Consider the following 19,458-nt stretch of genomic DNA (forward strand, 5'->3'; position numbering starts at 1 on the left):
GGGTAGGGGTAGGGTAGAGGTAGGGTAGGGTAGGATAGGGTAGGATAGGGGTAGTTGAAAGTTTACAACGACTTTCACGCGGACGAAGTCGCGGGCGTCCGCTAGTATACTATAAAAGTCATTACGACCTTTGACTTGTACTAGAAACTGTTATTCGATTTGTATGACCAATCCCATAACTCACGTATTGCCAGTCGTAAGTATAATCGAATTTGTTCAGCCACTTCCCGTCGGTAATGGGAGTTTTATGGGCCCTTAAGTAGGAACGTTGAAGTTCGAACCCGTATACAGACGTTTTGGGTATTATCGTTTAAATTAATTCTATGGCGCCGGTGCTATCGGTTTCTATTGAAACGTATGCTCTTAGAAAGATGGAAGACAGATTATAGAAGTAGATTTTTTGATACATTCATTGGATCATCATATCAGCCGATGGGCGTCCACTGCAGGACATAGGCCTTTTGTAGGGACTTCCAAACATCACGATACTGAGCCTGCATCCAGCAAATCTCTGCGACTCGCTTTATGTCGTTAGTTCACCTGGTGGGGGGTCGCCATTCCAGCACTTTGGGACCCCAACGTCCATCTGCTATTCGAACTATGTGGCCTGCACATTGCCACTTCAGATTCGCGACTCGCTGAGATATGTCAGTGACTTTGGTTCGTCTGCAGATCTCCTCATTCCTGATTCGATCACGCAGTGAAACTCCAAGCATAGCTCGCTCCATCGCCCGCTGAGTGACTTTGAGCCTTGTAATAAGGCCTATAGTCAGCGAGCAAGTCTCAGATCCGTAGGTCATCACTGGCAACATGCACTGGTCTAAGACTTTCGTCTTCAAGCCCTGAGTAATTTCGGACGAAAGATGTCGTGGATAGGTTACGTCCCTACAAAATCACCGCAAAAAGTGATCCGAATTTTCATTCATCGCTACACGCCCCCGACCCGCGCGTACCATCGGGAGTGTTACGAACGAAGATGCCAAGCTATAACTAACACTTTCTTTTATATAAATGGTCATAGAGATATTAGATTACGCAAAAGCACCTATATACAGAAAACACAGTGTCTTCATCGCCCCCATTGCGTTACGTCAAACAGGATCCCATTACCGAAGTTAAAAGCCTTTTTGTTAACAAACAACATAATCCTGACGTTGCCTGATATACATCAATCGCTGGCTGTTTATTATTTTGGTCACGATTCTTTTATCTATCACTTACTTTTATACTTGTACTTTCGTTGAGGAAACAATTAGCTGATTCACCTGAACATCAATATACTCCTTTTAGTTAATACTAGCGGACGCCCGCGACTTCGTCCGCGTGAAAGTCGTTGTAAACAACTACCCCTATCCCTACCCTACCTCTACCCTACCCTATCCCAACCCTACCCCTACCACTACCCTACCCCTACCCTACCCTACCCCTGCCCTACCCCTGCCCAGGAGTATGTAGAATAATTGTACCAAGTTTCGTTAAAATCCGTCCAGTAGTTTTTGTTTCTATAAAGAACATACAGACAGACAGACAGACAGACAGACAAAAATTTGACTGATTGCATTTTTGGCATCAGTATCGATCACTAATCACCACCTGATAGTTATTTGTGAAATATATTTCATGTACAGAATTGACCTCTCTACAGATTTATTATAAGTATAGATAGATTGTAAGATGGTGATAATAAAAATATACCTAAAGACCAATAGTTATTTAGGCTTCTTCAAACTGGGCGCGTTTTATTTTTATTAAAAATGTTTTACTATTTTTATCAAAATCATCAGTTCAACAACCGTGATAGCCCAGTGGATATGACCTCTGCCTCCGATTCCGGAGGGTGTGGGTTCGAATCCGGTCTGAGGCATGCACCTCAAACTTTTCAGTTGTGTGCATTTTGAGACACGTGATATTTGAAATTAAATATCACGTGTCTCAATCGGTGAAGGAAAACATCGTGACATACGCAGAGAATTTTCTTAAGTCTCTGCGTGTGTGAAGTCTGCCAATCCGCATTGGGCCAGCGTGGTCGACTATTGGCCTAACCCATCTCATTCTGAGAGGAGACTCGAGCTCAGCAGTGATCCGAATATGGGTTGATAACTATTTTTATCATCAGTCGTCATAATCATTATCAGCCTATTTAATATGGGCCACCTTAGGACCAGGCTTACCTCTTTATAGAAGGAGATATGGAGCTAAGACAGGATGACGGGATTAGGAAATTTTATCAGCATTACCCTCAGACTAAATACATAAGGACTAGTATCGCACTCAAATTCACGAACAAAATTTTCTTTTATTTTCTAAGGAAAACGAGCTTAGATTTCATACATATCTTATACTAAACTAGAGGTTTTTGTTCGTTTTTTACACCATTTAACTACACAAAAAGGTATTTTTACGGAGGTTTTTAACTGAAGGACACGATTGTAAACTATGAAACATCGGTTCTATAGAGACAGTGTTTATAATCACATAAGATAGTTGATCATATACTTTGACAGAAAAATAATGCCTTGCGAGGCAGGTCTTTATCTATTTAGTCTGAGGCATTACCTCATACTAAACAGTAGTCCAAAGTGGGCATTTGTAGTATTTGCAAGTAAACACTTAGTATGTATTCTAAGTACTTTATCACAGTGATAAGCGAGTTAAGCAGAATTACGATGCAAGTCTGTACAGTTAACCAGTTAGCTCTCATAGTGTATGCGGTACGGTTACTTTGCCTGCTTGATGCTTATTTGCATACTTTACATAAAACATCAGAATGTTAGGGTACCTACAAGTATTGTGGTTTTCAGATCACTGAACTGAAGAAGACTTTTTTTTTTATTCTTTACAAGTTAGCCCTTGACTACAATCTCACCTGAAGGTAAGTAGATGATGCAGTCTAAGATGGAAGCGGGCTAACTTGTTAGGAGGTGAATGAAAATCCACACCCCTTTTCACGCTAAATCGCTTGGCGGTACGTCTTAGCCGGTAGGGTGGTAACTAGCCACGGCCGAAGCCTCCCATCAGCCAGACCTGGACAAACTAAGAAAATCTCAATCTGCCCAGCCGGGGATCGAACCCAGGACCTCCGTCTTGTATATCCACCGCGCATACCACTGCGCCACGGAGGCTGTCTAAAACGTAGCTATAATTGTAAGCAAAAAAGAGGTAGTCGCGTGCTCTGTGGTTGACCAGCACATTAAAGATGTTCTTGATGTCAAATAATTGAAAACCGTCAATGTAATACGTCGCTAACACTCCAAAATGCGCTCTTAGTTCAATATATAAGCCGCTACCTATATTATCATCATTGTCAACCCATATTCGGCTCACTGTTGAGCTCGAGTCTCCTCTCAGAATGAGAGGGGTTAGGCCAATAGTCGCCACGCTGGCTCAAAGCGGATTGGCAGACTTCACACATGCAGAGAATTAAGAAAATTCTCTGGTATATTTCCTTTCGATGTTTTTCCTTCCCGCTACTTAAATATCTTTTTGAAATTACCATTTCATGCTAAGAGTACATTGTAATATGATATCTATCAAAAAGTCTCCATGACTTAAATTGAAAAATTGCAAGTAGTTACAACTTTTTAAAATTATTTTAAAGATATACAAAGCCTCAGTAGCTCTAACTGGCACTATTTATGTACGTAGCTTATAAAATGCAAAAACTAACTTTATATCTTCTTGTTGCAGGTAGTACAACAGATCTCACACCAACACTCATCGGCATATATGACTCTTTATTGGAGCCGGTAAAGAGTCTAAGGCCCGAAGCGAACCGCCTCGAAACAGCCAAAGATGCCAGAAACGACCCACCTGTACAAACAAGCATTGAAGACAACATGACAGAGGAAAAGGACATTGCGATACCTGCCAGCCCACCGAAGGATCCTTCCAAGTTAGCGGGTAGCATCCAACTACCCATAGCAACAGTTAACAAAAGTTCCCTTTTTATGTTACGAACTAAAAGTGATAATAATGGTGCTATTGATCCCAAGTGTAACCTTACCAGTGATACTGTAAAAGACAAAGTGCAAAGGACGTTTAAAGATGCCAACAAGGAAACCACAGCTTTCGACAATCTCTCACCGAATGTTAAAAGAATGATATCAGGCGCGACGGAGACGACTACGCTGAAATTCCAAAAGAAATCAATAACTATAGGCAGATCATCGACTAGACGATGTAATATACCTTTAGTAGGCGCGACATCAAAGATATCTCAATCAGGACTTGAAATATTACCGTCAGTTGAAATTTACGATCAACCCACACTGAAATCTTTTAGCAACGAATCCCCAGCTAAAACCGCTAATACGATTCCTATAATCAAACCAGAATTTAAAATTAATGATGAACAAACGACTTATGATGTCCCGACGAATAACCAACCGGCTATATACGATGTTCCTAATCCAAATAAGACGGCTTTCGAATCTCTTTCGTTACCTTTCATCGACCAATCAATCGAGCTCTCTATTTCATCTAACGATAGGGAGTTCGATACCAAGTTGCCATCAAAAGACAGTTCCCCACAAAAGTCCGAAATCAAAACATCAACACCCGAAGCTTCGCCTATTAAATACCAGAAAAACCTAAACGATGGAACGAATAGTTTACATAGAAAAAACTTCGGATCTAAAACAGAAGGATCGCCGAGTAAATTATTAAAAACTGGACCTTATCCCGAAGCGGTGGCGTCTACAGGAAACTTGAAAATGATACAAGAAAAAGAAGTAATCAGACTTAATCCAGCGATTGAAGTGACTAGACCTCTATCGATGAGTTCCATTGCTTCCTCTAGTTCAACTTCAAGCAGTGGTGTGCAAAATAAAGGCGGAGTGAACTCGGCATACTTAGCTTCGATCGAGAGCTTGGACGATCACAGCGATGCTGATATGACGTCAGCGAATGGAAGCAACAACTTCGTGAATAGTGCTGGTTTGCTCAAGACCAGCGTGTCGGAAGACAGTCGGACAGATTTGCCACGTAAGTATTTTTAGATCAGCTTCTTCATCATCATCAATCCATATTCGGCTCACTGGTGAGGTCGAGTCGCCTCTCAGAATGAGAAGGGTTAGGTTAGGTAAAACAATCCACCACGCTGGCCCAATGCGGATTGGCAGACTTCACATACGCAGAGAGTTAAGAAAATTCTCTGGTATGCAGGTTTCCTCAATATGTTTTTCCTTCACCGTTTGAGACACGTGATATTTAATTTCTTAAAATGCACACCACTGAAAGTTGGAAGTGCATCGGACGCAGAGGTCATATCCACTGGGCTATTACGTCTCACTGGGCTATGCAGCTTCTTAACTTCTTTATATTTTACCCAAATAAGACACGATCAATGTAGACGTTGATCAATGAGTATTGTTGGAAGTTTTCCAAAAGATGATACTATTCCTTTTACCTTAATAACAATAGTTAAACGTACTTTTAAGTTAAGAAAAGTTAATATATTGTCTCTGGCCAGGACAAAACGCCTTTGAGGAGATGCCTGGACTATCGCAGCTAGAGCGAGTGTGCGCAGAAATTGTGCAAACGGAGAATGTCTACGTAGAAGATCTAAGACAGGTTGTCGAGGTAAGTAACAATTTACTAAGCATGCGTTACATTGAATTTTATAAAGGATGCCTTAGTTATGCAATAGGAGTTAGTGTTTTTTAGATAGCATGGGTACGGTGACAGTCGCCTGTATGACGTTCACAGGGCCGGCCCGTCCATACGGCGAACGGAGCGGTCGAACAGGCGCCAAATCCTAGAGAGCGCCAAAATGGTAAAGAAAAATAAAAGAATTTTCTTTCTTTTCGATTGTCTATATTAAGTTAGGCTACGAACTTTTCAAATGTCCCTAGTATAATGTTAGGAGCAAACAGGAGAGGCGCCATAATTGGATCCCGCTCCATTCTAAAATTTACATCGGGCCGGCGCTGGACGTTCATAATACGTACTATAACCGTGAATCGCGGAAAACTTTCAAGATTGAAACGAACTGTCATCCGCACCATCCTACATGAAAAGAACTGTAATGCAATAATCTTTTTCGACCTTCCAAATAATCATAAATTGGTAGTTAAAGCATTATTATTTCATTCATCACCGTTCTGAACTAAATTAGTTGTCCAGCCACGGTTAACGGGGTTGTTAGGACTGTTACATTCGACGGCAGGGGGCTCGCGACAAGATTTACGTAACTGATACCAAGTCAGAATTAAGGTTAAAATTGTCCAAAATTACTCCTAACACCCACAACACACCCATCACAGACAAGACAAGACACCCATCACAGCAAGTCTACACTATTTAAAAAATGTAAATCGGCCATTTTTCAAAATTTATTTTTAGAAAAAAAAACATAGACAAATGTTTAAATATATAAAAAAATTCACCCCCATGAGATGAAATAAGGGTTAAAATATAAAATGCTATAAGGTCTCAGACCAATTATTGTATAGGACCTGCCTCGCTAGACGTTACTTTTCTGTCAAAGTATATGATCAACGATCTAATGCGATTATAAAAACTGTCTCTATACTATTGATGTTAAATAGTTGTAATCATGTTCGTCGGTTAAGGAGCTCCGTTAAAATACCTTTTTGTGTAATTGAATTGTGTAAAAAACGGGCAAAAACTTCTAGTTTAGTATAAGATATATACCAAATGTAAGCTCGTTTTCTTCAGAAAATGACAGACAATTTTGTTCGTGACTATGAGTGCGATACAGGTCCTTCTATATATAGTATAAGGTATAACGGGTATTAAAGCTTCAAACTAATTTTCTCGGGAGCCTCCGCTAATTCTTAAGAAAAAAATAGTATTGAACTACTTGAGGAGATAGAAACATTCTACTCCAACCTGCCACATCGGACAGTTGTGTAAACTTTGTGGCTATTTATACTCGCGCCTCCAGATGAACTGAAACGGAGCTAACATTTCAAAGCGCTGAGAGGAAGCGACGCAAATAAACAACGTTGGGCAATCCTGCTACGTCGGAAGGTGGTAAAAATACTTCCTTTTAAGTCTATTTATTGAGCAGATTTATTATAAAACTGATAATTATTATAAACCAATGAACCAATTTTAACCCCCCTTTTAATTAATTTAATTTTGGCCTCCTATAGGGTAGTCCCAGTAGCGTGCACATTATAGATGCAAAAATGCACTGCCTACCCTTAGAATTCATTACGAATCTGGACTGAGGAAGGAATTTTGTATTTTTTTTTAAAGTATATTTGCCATATCCTTTTATAATATGACCAATATTCCCATTTCCCTCGATCTAGTCGGGAAAGACTGCGCTATGAGTGGGTACGACAATAGACCAACGGGCGGGGATCGAACCACCACCTCTCGTTGACGAGTCCGACCGCTCTTACCATTGAACTATTGAGGCTCTAAATGTATAGTGCATAACCTAGTTAAAATCCTTGTACACGCCACGGGGTAGACCTCCTTTCTTCTATAGGACTTCTACTAGAAATTTTGGAGCTTAGAACCATAACTCAACTTCAGTGCGAGTTGGCGGGCTTGTGGTGTACACAATGAGCAGGATTACGTGCTCTCCGGAGCACATAAGCACTGTTAACTCTCCGGACTATACGACTACTATTTTTATTACTATACTATTGAAATTAATACTTTAATAAGAATATTTATTAATCAAAATAATAATTGCTCATAATAATAATTGGAACTCACGTAACTTTAATTTTAAGTTATCGACTAATTAACACCATCATCCAATAATATACCTGTTGTATCGAAAGTGCTTGTAAACTAAGCCTTATTTGAAAATAAATGAAATTTGATTTGATTTGATACTGCATCATAACATTTTATAACGCCTGGCATTACTAAGACTTTAATTAAACTAGGCATTACTGTCGCACTCCATAGCAGTAATGTCAACGTAACTCTTCGTAACAGTCTGATAGCTTAGCGGGTCAGTAGGGCAAGGGATTTGCTAGGCAACCGCAAAACAAACTTCGTGATAATACCTTCATAAGAGCGTCGCCTCATTACTGCGTTGCCACATTGCAGCGTCGTTTTCCATATATTCGCACTTTAGACCCTCAATATCTCAACGGTGAGAGCGGTCGGACTCATCACCGAGTAGTGGTTTAGTGGTTCGATCTCCGCCACGTTGGTCTATTGTCGTACCCACTCCTAATACAGTCTTTCTCGGTTAGTTGGAGGGAAATGGGAATATTGGTCATATTAAAAAAAAAGATATGGCAAATTAAAAAACAAATACATGACACGTGCTTTGCGTCGTCGCAGGTTACGCGGACGTTTCAACGAACGACTCATCCGATTTCAAAAATTCTTTCACCAGTAGAATACTACGTTACCGAGGAGTGCTATAGGCTATATTATATAGGTACCGTATATATTAGCAGAGTTATCATAGTTTTTGTCATACAGGTCGGACCGAAATTCATCATTAACATACTTATTCGCATGCGCTGCATTATCCATTGTGTAATTGAATTGAATTAATTGAAATTAATGTATGGAGGCTTTATGTACCTTTAAAAGTTCTACAAAAAAGTCCGCGACACCATATATCTGTCTTCTATATTTTAGCAGATATAGCACCTTTAGTGTTTTAAAAAATATTTATTTTTTATACTTAGGTTTACGTCATTATTTGTAGTACTAAACTTAAATTCTTATCAAAATAAATTATTTAATAATCACAAGGATATTATGGAGATAAGATTTGCCCTTTACAGTATGTTAATTAGTTAAATAGTTTCGGAGATAATACAAAATTTCTAAAAGACGCAGAAATTCCGCTATATGACGCCCTGCGCTTTCAATTACGTAGTTCCCGTTCCCGTGTGAATATGGGGATCAAACATAGCCTATGACACTCGCAAATAACGTAGCTTTCTATTGGTAAAACAATTTTCCCAATCGGTCCAGTAGATCCAGAGATTACCTCCTACAACCACACAAACTTTACCTCTTTATAATATTAGCATAGAAGTCTCTATTTCCCTTGGTCATCCCACCACGCTCAAAGGGCTGAATCGATTTTGCTAAGGGTAGGGTAAGGTAGGGAAGGGATAGGTTAGAGTAGGGTACGGGTGGGGTAGGGTAGGGGTAGTGCAGCGGTAGGGATAGGGTAGGGTTAGTTGAAAGTTTACATCGAGTTTCACGCGGACGAAGTCGCGGGCGTTCGCTATACTTTATAAAGAGTAAAAATTTGCAGTAAGAATGGGTCCTAATCTCTGGATCTACTGAGCCAATTTCGAAAATTCTTATACCTATAGAAAACCACGTTATTTGTGAGTGTCATAGACTATATTTTATCTCTATATTCTCACGGGAACAGGAGCTACGCGGATACCGGCGGCGGCTAATTCATAAAATACCAAACGATTTTTCATGCGATTTCCACCAAATAAAACAACAATTCACTGTAGAAAAATAACTCTTTCAACACTGTTAAATTAGTCAAGTGTGAAATTACAAAATATATTTCCGTACATTGACGAATTTCGGCCGACGCGCGCTTGACAAGAGAGGCTATAGCTCATTAGTTTGACAGCTGCTAATGGGGGGCGGTGACACTTGACAGCCCTTTCGGTGACAAGTTACGGGTATACTTAGTTTCTTCAATATTATTGAAAGTAACTAAAAATAGTACGGCTTCCGTGGCGCAGCGATATGCGCGGTGGATTTACAAGACGGAGGTCCTGGGTTCGATCCCCGGCTGGTCAGATTGAGATTTTCTTAATTTGTCCAGGTCTGGCTGGTGGGAGGCTTCGGCCGTGGCTAGTTACCACCCTACCGGCAAAGACGTACCGCCAAGCGATTTAGCGTTCCGGTACGATACCGTGTAGAAACCGAAAGGGGTGTGGATTTTCATCCTCCTCCTAACAATTTAGCCCGCTTCCATCTTAGACTGCATCATCACTTACCATCAGGTGAGATTGTAGTCAAGGGCTAACTTGTAAAGAATAAAAAAAAAAAGCTACATAACAGTTTCCTAACTTGAGGAATTTAAAAAGAGAGAGGTTAGTTACCACTTCAGTGACCAGTGACCACTCACAGGCAGGTGATAAATAATACTCACTCTCTCGGGGATGCCCAGACTGATACAATCAGGCCAAAATACCTTTTCAGCACGGCCAAGCCAAGATCCAAGTCTCACAGGAGACGAACTATTTGAGCTTATACCACCGTCACTTTTTACCATCGCACTGCAGGACACCGGGTAGGTTTCCATCCCTACGTCATTGACATTCCTAGGACTCGTACGAAGCGATTTGCTTCTTCTTTTCTTCTCTCTTCTTGGGCGTATTCTTCATTGCTGAAGGTCGTGTCCGCACTGCAGTCCCTTCGATGCGTTGTTAACGATTTGCCTCCACACAGTACGGTCCTCAGTTTTTCTAATGGCCAAAGAGTCCAGTGAGCGACTTAACCTGATCAGACCAGCGGGTCGGTGATCGGCCGCGTGGTCGTTTCCCTTCCACCTTGCCCACCACCATTACTTTATTCAGGTTATCGGGAAGGCGACGGGCTATGTGGCCAAAGTAACTCAAAATCCTTCTTTTCTTATACGCATGGTATTTCTAGGGTATGGAACTCTCTCCCGAAGTCAGTATTTCCTAATTCTTACAACTTAGGCATCTTTAAGATGAGAGTGAATAGGCATCTTCTAGACAACCGCGTATCACCTTAGGCCACATCTACACTTACCATCAGGTGAGATCGTGGTGGCGAGCTTATTCCATATATAGAAAAAAAAACGCCCTAAGAGAGTCGTTCCGCTCATCTATTCTGCTTCTGCCTTCGAGGAATGGTTCTGCGCTCAGCCAAAACCCCGATGACGCCGCTGAAGTCCTATCAAGAAGCTTAAAAACGAATATAAATAAAAAGATTGTCCGTGCTAATCTCTGAAACGGTTGAACCGATTTTATTGGGACTTTCATTGGAAGATAGAGGTGGTAATTAAGCAACTTATTTATCTCGAAAAAATACATGGTTCCTGCGGAATTTGTGAATAATATTTTCCGCTAGTTTATTAATATTTTTGGATAAAAACAACACTTTAAGAAGCTTTCGCTTAACTGTTGGATCAAGAGTCGGAAAAGGCAAGTGATTCTTTATATGCCCGACTAGTTTCAAACCCATTCGGGGCCCTTAATCATGAACTGGTTCTTGCAAACTAAACTTCTGTTTTTAACCGACTTCCAAAAAGGAGGAGGTTCTACGTTCGGCTGTATGTATGTTTTTTTTTTTTTTTTTTTTTTTTTTTTTTTTTATGTATGTCCAGCGATAATTCAATTATGGACCGATTTTAAAAATTCTTTTTTTGTTTTGTAGGGTTTACTTCCAGGGTGGTCCCATTTTTTTCATGTCAGGATCTGATGATGGCATCCTGGAGAAATTGAGGGGAACTTTCGAAAGTTGTAGAGACGGCTAGTACGTTTGTTAGTGTTTCCATAAGGTATTTTAAACCACTACAACTTTATGAAGGTTTGGAGTTGGTCTGATGATGGAGCCGAAACACAGACGATGGAACTCGTCAAGGATTTACAGCAGTCACCTTTTGTTTGGGCTTGATTAATTTGTATTGATGAGTACTTTCCACCTATATGGGTTGTGACTGTATTAAGGGTCTGGTGATGAAGACGAGGAACAGTGAAGAGAACTCCTCGACGGTTCACAGTAGCTACCTTGTGTTTGGACTTGATAAATTTGTACTGATGAGAACTTTCCACCTAGATGGATTGTGACTGTATTAAGGGTCTGATGATGAAGACGAGGGACAGTGAAGAGAACTCCTCGACGGTTCACAGTAGCTACCTTGTGTTTGAACTTGATAAATTTGTATTGATGAGAACTTTCAACCTAGATGGATTGCGACTGTATTAAGGGTCTGGTGATGATGACGAAGCACAGTGAAGAGAACTCCTCGATGGCTCACAGTAGCTACCATGTGTTTGGACTTGATAATTTTGTATTGATAAGAACTTTCCACTTAGATAGGTTGTGACTGTACACACGCAGAGAGTATGCTAACACTAAAAATAAAAAAATAAAAATTTTAATAAAAAAATTCAACCGACTTCCAACTCAAAAAATAACTTTAACTAAAAAGCAAAAAATAACATCCTACCTATGTGCTACCTTCTGATCAGTTTGAAGGCGGTGCCAAGCCAGTGTCGTGTTTTAATTAAAGCTGTTTCTGGAATAACCACAGAAATTTTGTAGTTTAAACGTATTTAATTAAAACATCACTGGCTTGGCACCGCCTTCAAACTGATCAGAAGGTAGCACATAGGTAGGATGTTATTTTTTGCTTTTTAGTTAAAGTTATTTTTTGAGTTGGAAGTCAGTTGAATTTTTTTATTAAAATTTTTTTGTATAGTATAGTCCAAAGATTATACGTAGGCTAATAGCCCAAATAATAGCACTGTATTTAACAGTACAACATGATCACTAATTAGACCGGTGGAAACTTTTAAGAGAAAGTAAAGCCGCGCTCCACCGGGGAAAGTCTGTAATTTGGCTATAAATTCAGTTCCCGGTACGATAATTGGCCGGTGGACATCAAACTTACGGTCCGGGTACAACATTTGTTAGCGCTTGCACTTGGAAAATGTGGAGCATTATCAAATAATGTAGTACATAATAAAATCCTGACTGCCTTGTTGGTTAAGAGCGTGCAGCGCGTCGGTACGATATGGATAAAATTCGAAGAGCAAACGAGACGCCGAATTACGACTTTCACGTGAGTGAAAAGCACGGAGCGATTGACGCGCGACGCAAATTTTATGACGTGTGCGCCAAAACCATTTTTACCTAATTGCAAGTAAATTAAACAACATAACGAAAAACAAAATGGCCATGTTCAGGATATATACCTAATTTTCTATACAAAACAAAAATTTAAGAAAATAAGTTTGCTTTTCCTGAGATTGAAAGCAAAATGTGAGCAAAACATGTATTTTTCAAAAAAATAAACTATCGAGAAAAGTTTTATAAATAGTGTATTTTGTATAGTCATAACGAAGCTAACACTTTGAAATATCATTTACCCAAATATCAGGCTCCTAACTTTTCCAGAATCTGAGATCCAGAACCATTTGTAACCACCAAATTACATATTGCACACTCTTAAGTAACTTCGAATGACGAGATTCTGATATTTTTTTTCTCTAGCCCTCGACTACAATCTCACCTGTACAAGTACAAGTGATGCATTTCATTTCAATTTAAAGTTTTTAACCGACTTCCAAAAAGGAGGAGGTTCTACGTTCGGCTGTATGTATGTTTTTTTTTTTTTTTTATTTTTTTTTTTTATGTATGTCCAGCGATAATTCCGTCATTTGTGGACCGATTTTGAAAATTCTTTTTTTGTTTTGAAGGGTTTGATTCCAGGGTGGTCCCATTTTTTTCATGTCAGGATCTGATGATGGCATCCTGGAGAAATTGAAGGGAACTTTCGAAAATCGTAGGGACGGCTAGTGCGTTTGTTAGTGTTTCCATAAGGTATTTTAAACCACTACAATTTTATGAAGGTTTGGAGTTGGTCTGACGATGGAGCCGAAACACAGACGATGGAACTCGTCAACGATTTACAGCAGGTACCTTTTGTTTGGGCTTGATTTATTTGTATTGATGAGTACTTTCCACCTAGATGGGTTGTGACTGTATTAAGGGTCTGATGATGAAGACGGAGGACAGTCTCTTTTCACGTTTTTCTGAATATTCATATTAGGTGTGGATAAAGGGGGAGTGAAATTTTGTATATGAGTTAAGGTAGTATTTTTAAAATTGGGATTTTAGGACTTAGATACTTATTATAAGAAAATAACGTTTCATTTGTGTTCACACTCAGTAGGTGTGCTAACACTAAAAATTAAAAAATAAAAATTTTAATAAAAAAAATTCAACCGACTTCCTACTCGAAAATTAACCTAAACTAAAAAGCAAAAAATAACATCTTACCTATATGCTACCTTCGGATCAGTTTGAAGGAGGTGCCAAGCCAGTGATGTTTTAATTTAAGCCGTTTAAATTACAAAATTTCTGTGGTTCTTTCAGAAACGGCTTTAATTAAAACATGACACTGGATTGGCACCGCCTTCAAACTGATCCGAAGGTAGCATATAGGTAAGATGTTATTTTTTGCTTTTTAGTTTAGGTTAATTTTCGAGTAGGAAGTCGGTTGAATTTTTTTTATTAAAATTTTTTTTATTTATTTTTCAAAACAATCAGGGCCTCACCTATAATGATTCTATTTTCGAATAAAACCTCCTCCGTTTTATAGTAGGCTAGTACTTGACTAGTACTCGTAACAGACAACAATTAAAAAAAAAACAATAGTAGATTGTTATACAAGGGGCTAAAAAGACCCATTATATACGAGGTATTTTTAGGGCCCGAGACGTAAGGCGAGAGCCGCCTAAATAGAAACCGAGTTTATAATGGGTTTAGCCTCGCGTGTTACACTCTGTTTTTCACTACGATTGCGAGAAAATAAAATAGTTTAGTACAATATTCAATGATTTATTTAATTTGAAAATTAAATGTACAAAATCTACAATCTTGGATATTAAGGGTGATGCTTTTACCCGGTAACATAATTTCCGACTATTGTAAAGATGAATAATGAGTATGTGAGGTAAACGTGGGAGATAATAGTTTAAAAAATTCCTTTCGTAAGTGAATCCATTCGTTGTTGTTTTCTCCACTTTACCTAGGTAGGTATTTAAGTAAATGCGTCTCGACTTTGATGGTAACAGATTGAAAATTTCATCCATCTCCAAATTAGGATCACCATTCTCACTAGATACAACAATAACAGTTAATGTTGAAAAATGTGTAAATTACGATCACAAATTTACAATGATTTTTTTTTAAATCAGGTGTGTATTATTCACGCCAATTGTTTTTTAAATTCACGCGTTTTATAGTAGGCTAGTACTTGGCTAGAACTCGTAACAGACAAGAATAAAAAAAAACAAAATTACTTTAGCCCCTAGAGGCTGAAATGCTTGTTTAGCCCCGCTGTGGAGTAATATGACAGTGTTTTTGAGCAAGAGTAGTGAAAAATTGCTTTACTATTAGCATACTCCTAATTTATATACAATTTTAAAACCGTCATCATCCCTATTCTAACAATAAAACGGTATCATCTTGGTCTTCCTTTAGGTAAGAAAAAATACAATTTCCTTATAAACTCAACCTGGTATATCTACCAAACTAGGGGCATTGACTAATAAAAAGTTATGGTACAAGATTTGCACCACATATGGGATCCAAATCCGGAATCACTTATCACCCATAGTGATTTATATCTAACCCAATAAAGCCATGCCACAGCCTACACCCATAGCGTAGAGTTCGCAAAAACCCGCACTACCCCACAATCATCCCTTTTTAGGCTGTGTCCATCCCGTTAGACTAACAAGTAACAACCTACTAACATTATTATCCAAACAAAACACTCTTATAACCATCCCATAGGGTTTAAAATACCTTGGCTTTACAATTTAAATGCGACCAATATAAAATGGTCCGTAAGTCCCGAAGGTTTTCTTTTAACGGTGAAGTTTAAGTGGGGAACGAAATATATGGAGGAGGTCAATGTAAAGTTGACGCGATGATTAATCAAGTTAGCTTGTTAGAAATATTTAAGCTGTACAGTTATAGTTCTGTAGTAGGTGCCACTTAAAAAGGACGCTGAGGAATTTTTGGATTACTTATTTTAAGAAACCACTACATGAACATTGTATAATGTACTAGCGGACGCCCGCGACTTCGTCCGCGTAAATTTCGATGTCAACTTTACTACTACCCCTACCCTACCTTACCCCTACCCTACCACTACCCCAACCTTACCCAACCCCTACATCTACCCTACCCCAAACCTACTCCTAACCTACCCCTACTTTACCTACACCCTACCCCCATCTTACTCCTACCCCCATCCTACCCCTACCCTCCCCGTACCCTATCCCTTTCCTACCCCTATCCCACCCGTACCCCTATCTCACGCCTATCCTACCCCTACCCTACCACTTCCCTATCCTACCCGTACCTCTACCCTACCACTACCCTACCTCTACCCCTACCCTACCACTACCCTAAGCCCGGCCCTAAACCTACGCTACCCTTACATTACCCCTACGCTTCCCTACCCGTACCCTACCCTACCCTGTAACTTCTCTATCTTACTCCTACTCTTAGCAAAATCGTTCCAGTCCTTCGAGAGTGGTGGTATGACCAAGAGAAAGAGAAATAGAGGGGTAAAGTTCGTGTGGTTGTAGGAGGTAATCTCTGGGTCTACTGGACCGATTTGGAAAATTGTTTTACCAATAGAAAGCTACGTTATTTGCGAGTGTCATAGGCTATGTTTGATTCCCATATTCACACGGGAACGGGAACTACGTAAATGATAGCGCCAGGCGTCATATAGCGGAATTTCTGCGTCTTTTAGAAATTTTGTATTATCTCCGAAACTATTTAAGTAATTAACATACTGTAAAGGGCAAATCTTATCTCCATATTATCCTTGTGATTATTAAATAATTTATTTTAATAAGGGTTAAAGTTTAGTTGTATAAATAATGACGTAAACCTAAGTATATAAAATTAATAATTTTTAAAACACAAAAGGTACTATATCTGCTAATATATAGAAGATAGATATATGGTGTCGCGGACTTTTTTGTAGAACTTTTAAAGATACATAAAGTCTCCATACATTAATTTTAATTTTACACAATAGTTAAGGCAGCGCATGCGAATAAGTCTGCTTAAGAGGATTTTCAGTCCGACCTGTATGACAAAAACTGTGATAACTCGGCTAATATATATGATACCAATATAAAATATAGCCTATAGCACTCCCCGATAATGTAGCATTCTACTGGTGAAAGAATTTTTAAAATCGGCCCTGTAGTTCCGAAGATTACCCCATTTAAAAAATGTGACAAACTTACAAACTTACAAACTTTACCTCTTTATAATATTAGTATAGATGTACACTTACGTATAGATGTAGGCATGCTAGGGCCAATAACTGAACGCTTCAAGCTTTTTTTATTCTTTACAAGTTAGCCTGTGACTACAATCTCACCTGATAGTAAGTGATGATGCAATCTAAGATGGAAGTGGGCTAACTTTTTAGGAGGAGGATAAACATCCGCACCCGTTTCGGTTTCTACTCTACATCGTACCGGTACGTTAAATCGCCTTTGCTGGTAGGGTGGTAAATTGCTACGGCCGAAGCCTTCCTCCAGCCAGATCTGGACCAATGAAACCTCAGTCGGCTCAGCCGGGGGTCGAACCCAGGACCTTCGTCTTGTAAATCTACCGCGCATACCACTGCGCCACGAAGGCCGTCAAAGGTCAGGATTGAAATGTTTGAGACACCTCATGAATAACGAGATAGCTCTAAGTTGAAATACATTTGCCTAAAAGAAACCTATTCCTAGGCTTCGACCTTAAGACCAATAGGTCAAATGCTGCCTCTACAGTAGATATACTAAGCGTGCGACCAACGTAGGTACATACCTCGTAATGAGAAATAGACAAAATGTCAACTAATGGCAGCGGACTATAGTGCCATCTTTCGTTCCTACGTAACAAGATATTTCCGGTTGCATTGCTATTCATCATCATCATTACAACCCATATTCGGCTCACTGCTGAGCACGAGTCTCCTCACAGGATGACAGGGGTTAGACCCATAGTTGATCACGTTGGCCCAATGCGGATTGGCATACTTCACACACGTAGAGAATCAAGAAAATTCTCTGGTATGCAGGTTTCCTTACGATAATTTTCCTTCACCGTTTGAGACACGGGTTAATTAATTTCTTAAAATGCACATAACTGAAAGGTTGGAGATGCATGCCCCGGATCGAATTCGAATCTACGCCCTCCGGAATCGGAGGCAGAGATCATATCCACTGGGCTATCACGGCTCTTTTGCGCTGCTATTGGGTGATATATTTTTATGTACAATAAACATCGTTTAGTCGAATGTTAGGCCTACAGGTGTACTAAAAGCAAGCACATTCTACCATACATTGTCCCACACTAGTTTAAAAAAACATGTTATCAAGTAGCCTATAAAACTTCCGAATGAAAGTGGATTTGTCAGCCCTATCAAAGCTCATATCATCATATCAGCCGATGGACGTCCACTGCAGGACTTCCAAACATCACGATACTGAGCCACCTGCATCCAGCGAATCCCTGCGACTCGCTTGATGTCTTCAGTCCAACTGGTAGGGGGTCGACCAACACTGCGCTTACTAAGCCATTCCAGCACTTTGGGAAACTATTACTGCTTCATATATCTTGCGAGCTAAAAGCAAAAACATGTATGACAATAGTGAAGTGCTACCGATACACGCCCAGTGATCGATAGTCGCTCGTGACGGATCGATGTGTAGGCGCATCGCTCATGATCCAATATCGATAGTAACTGTAACACGCCTACGCCGAGGTTTATAGCGCGGGGGCCTGTGAATTATCGAAGGGCTTTAGGCGGACATGTCTAGAAAGTATACACATTTTTATGGTAATACTAGCGGACGCCCGCGACTTAGCGTGGAAATTAATGTAACGGCCTCCGTGGCGCAGTGGTATAATTATATAATATCCTCCTCCTAACAAGTTAGCCCGCTTCCATCTTAGACTGCATCATCACTTACCATCAGGTGAGATTGTAGTCAAGGGCTAACTTGTACAAGAATAAAAAAAAAAGACTTACTTTCGCATTTATAATATTAGTATAGATTACAGTACTAGCCCATGCCCCGCGGTTTCACTTGCGTAGTTCCCGTTCCCGTGAGAATACGGGGAATGGTGTGGTCATCACTTTGACTATAAAAGTAACATAAAACAGTTAATTTTAACTCGACTGCGCACGACAGGCGTAGCTTTCAATGCGACGTGTCTATTTGCGTGCGCCCACGCGGCGTACAAAACGAGATATGAAAGAGCCCATCCACGTGGGATTTTAATAAATTACCCGAAACTAGATAACTTTGTTATAACTTGAACTTTCTACATATAAGTGTAATAGCTGACGCCGCGCGGTTTGACCCGCGTGGTTCCCGTTCCCGTAGGAATACGGGTAATAATAATAATAATAATTCCTCGATAAATGGGCTATCTAACACTGAAAGAATTTTTCAAATCCGACCAGTAGTTCCTGAGATTAGCGCGCTCAAACAAACAAACTTTTCAGCTTTATAATATTAGTATTACGGGGATAATATATAACCAATAGCCTTCCTCGACAAATGGGCTATCTAACTCTGAAAGAATTTTTCAAATCGGACCAGTAGTTCCTAAGATTAGCGCGTTCAAACAAACAAACTCTTCAGCTTTATAATATTAGTTTATATTAAAATTGACCGTTTGAGTGAACTTATTTTACTTTTCAAGCTAATACCAATAATCCAGGTTTTAACTGCGTTT

At 39.6% G+C, this 19,458-nt stretch overlaps 1 protein-coding gene across 2 annotated transcripts in view; it reads left to right on the forward strand.

Annotated features, from left to right (window-relative positions):
- LOC112055716 (uncharacterized) overlaps window positions 1-19,458 on the forward strand; it is a 127,738-nt gene that overhangs the window by 86,448 nt on the left and 21,832 nt on the right. For both annotated transcript variants that reach the window (XM_052886798.1, XM_024095903.2), the window contains exons 2-3: window positions 3,688-4,983; window positions 5,471-5,580. In XM_052886798.1, coding sequence (XP_052742758.1) covers window positions 3,688-4,983; window positions 5,471-5,580 — 1,406 coding nt within the window. The remainder of the gene's footprint in view (window positions 1-3,687; window positions 4,984-5,470; window positions 5,581-19,458) is intronic.

The sequence above is a fragment of the Bicyclus anynana genome, chromosome 18, assembly GCF_947172395.1.
Source record: "Bicyclus anynana chromosome 18, ilBicAnyn1.1, whole genome shotgun sequence".
Classification (NCBI taxonomy): Eukaryota; Metazoa; Arthropoda; class Insecta; order Lepidoptera; family Nymphalidae; genus Bicyclus; species Bicyclus anynana.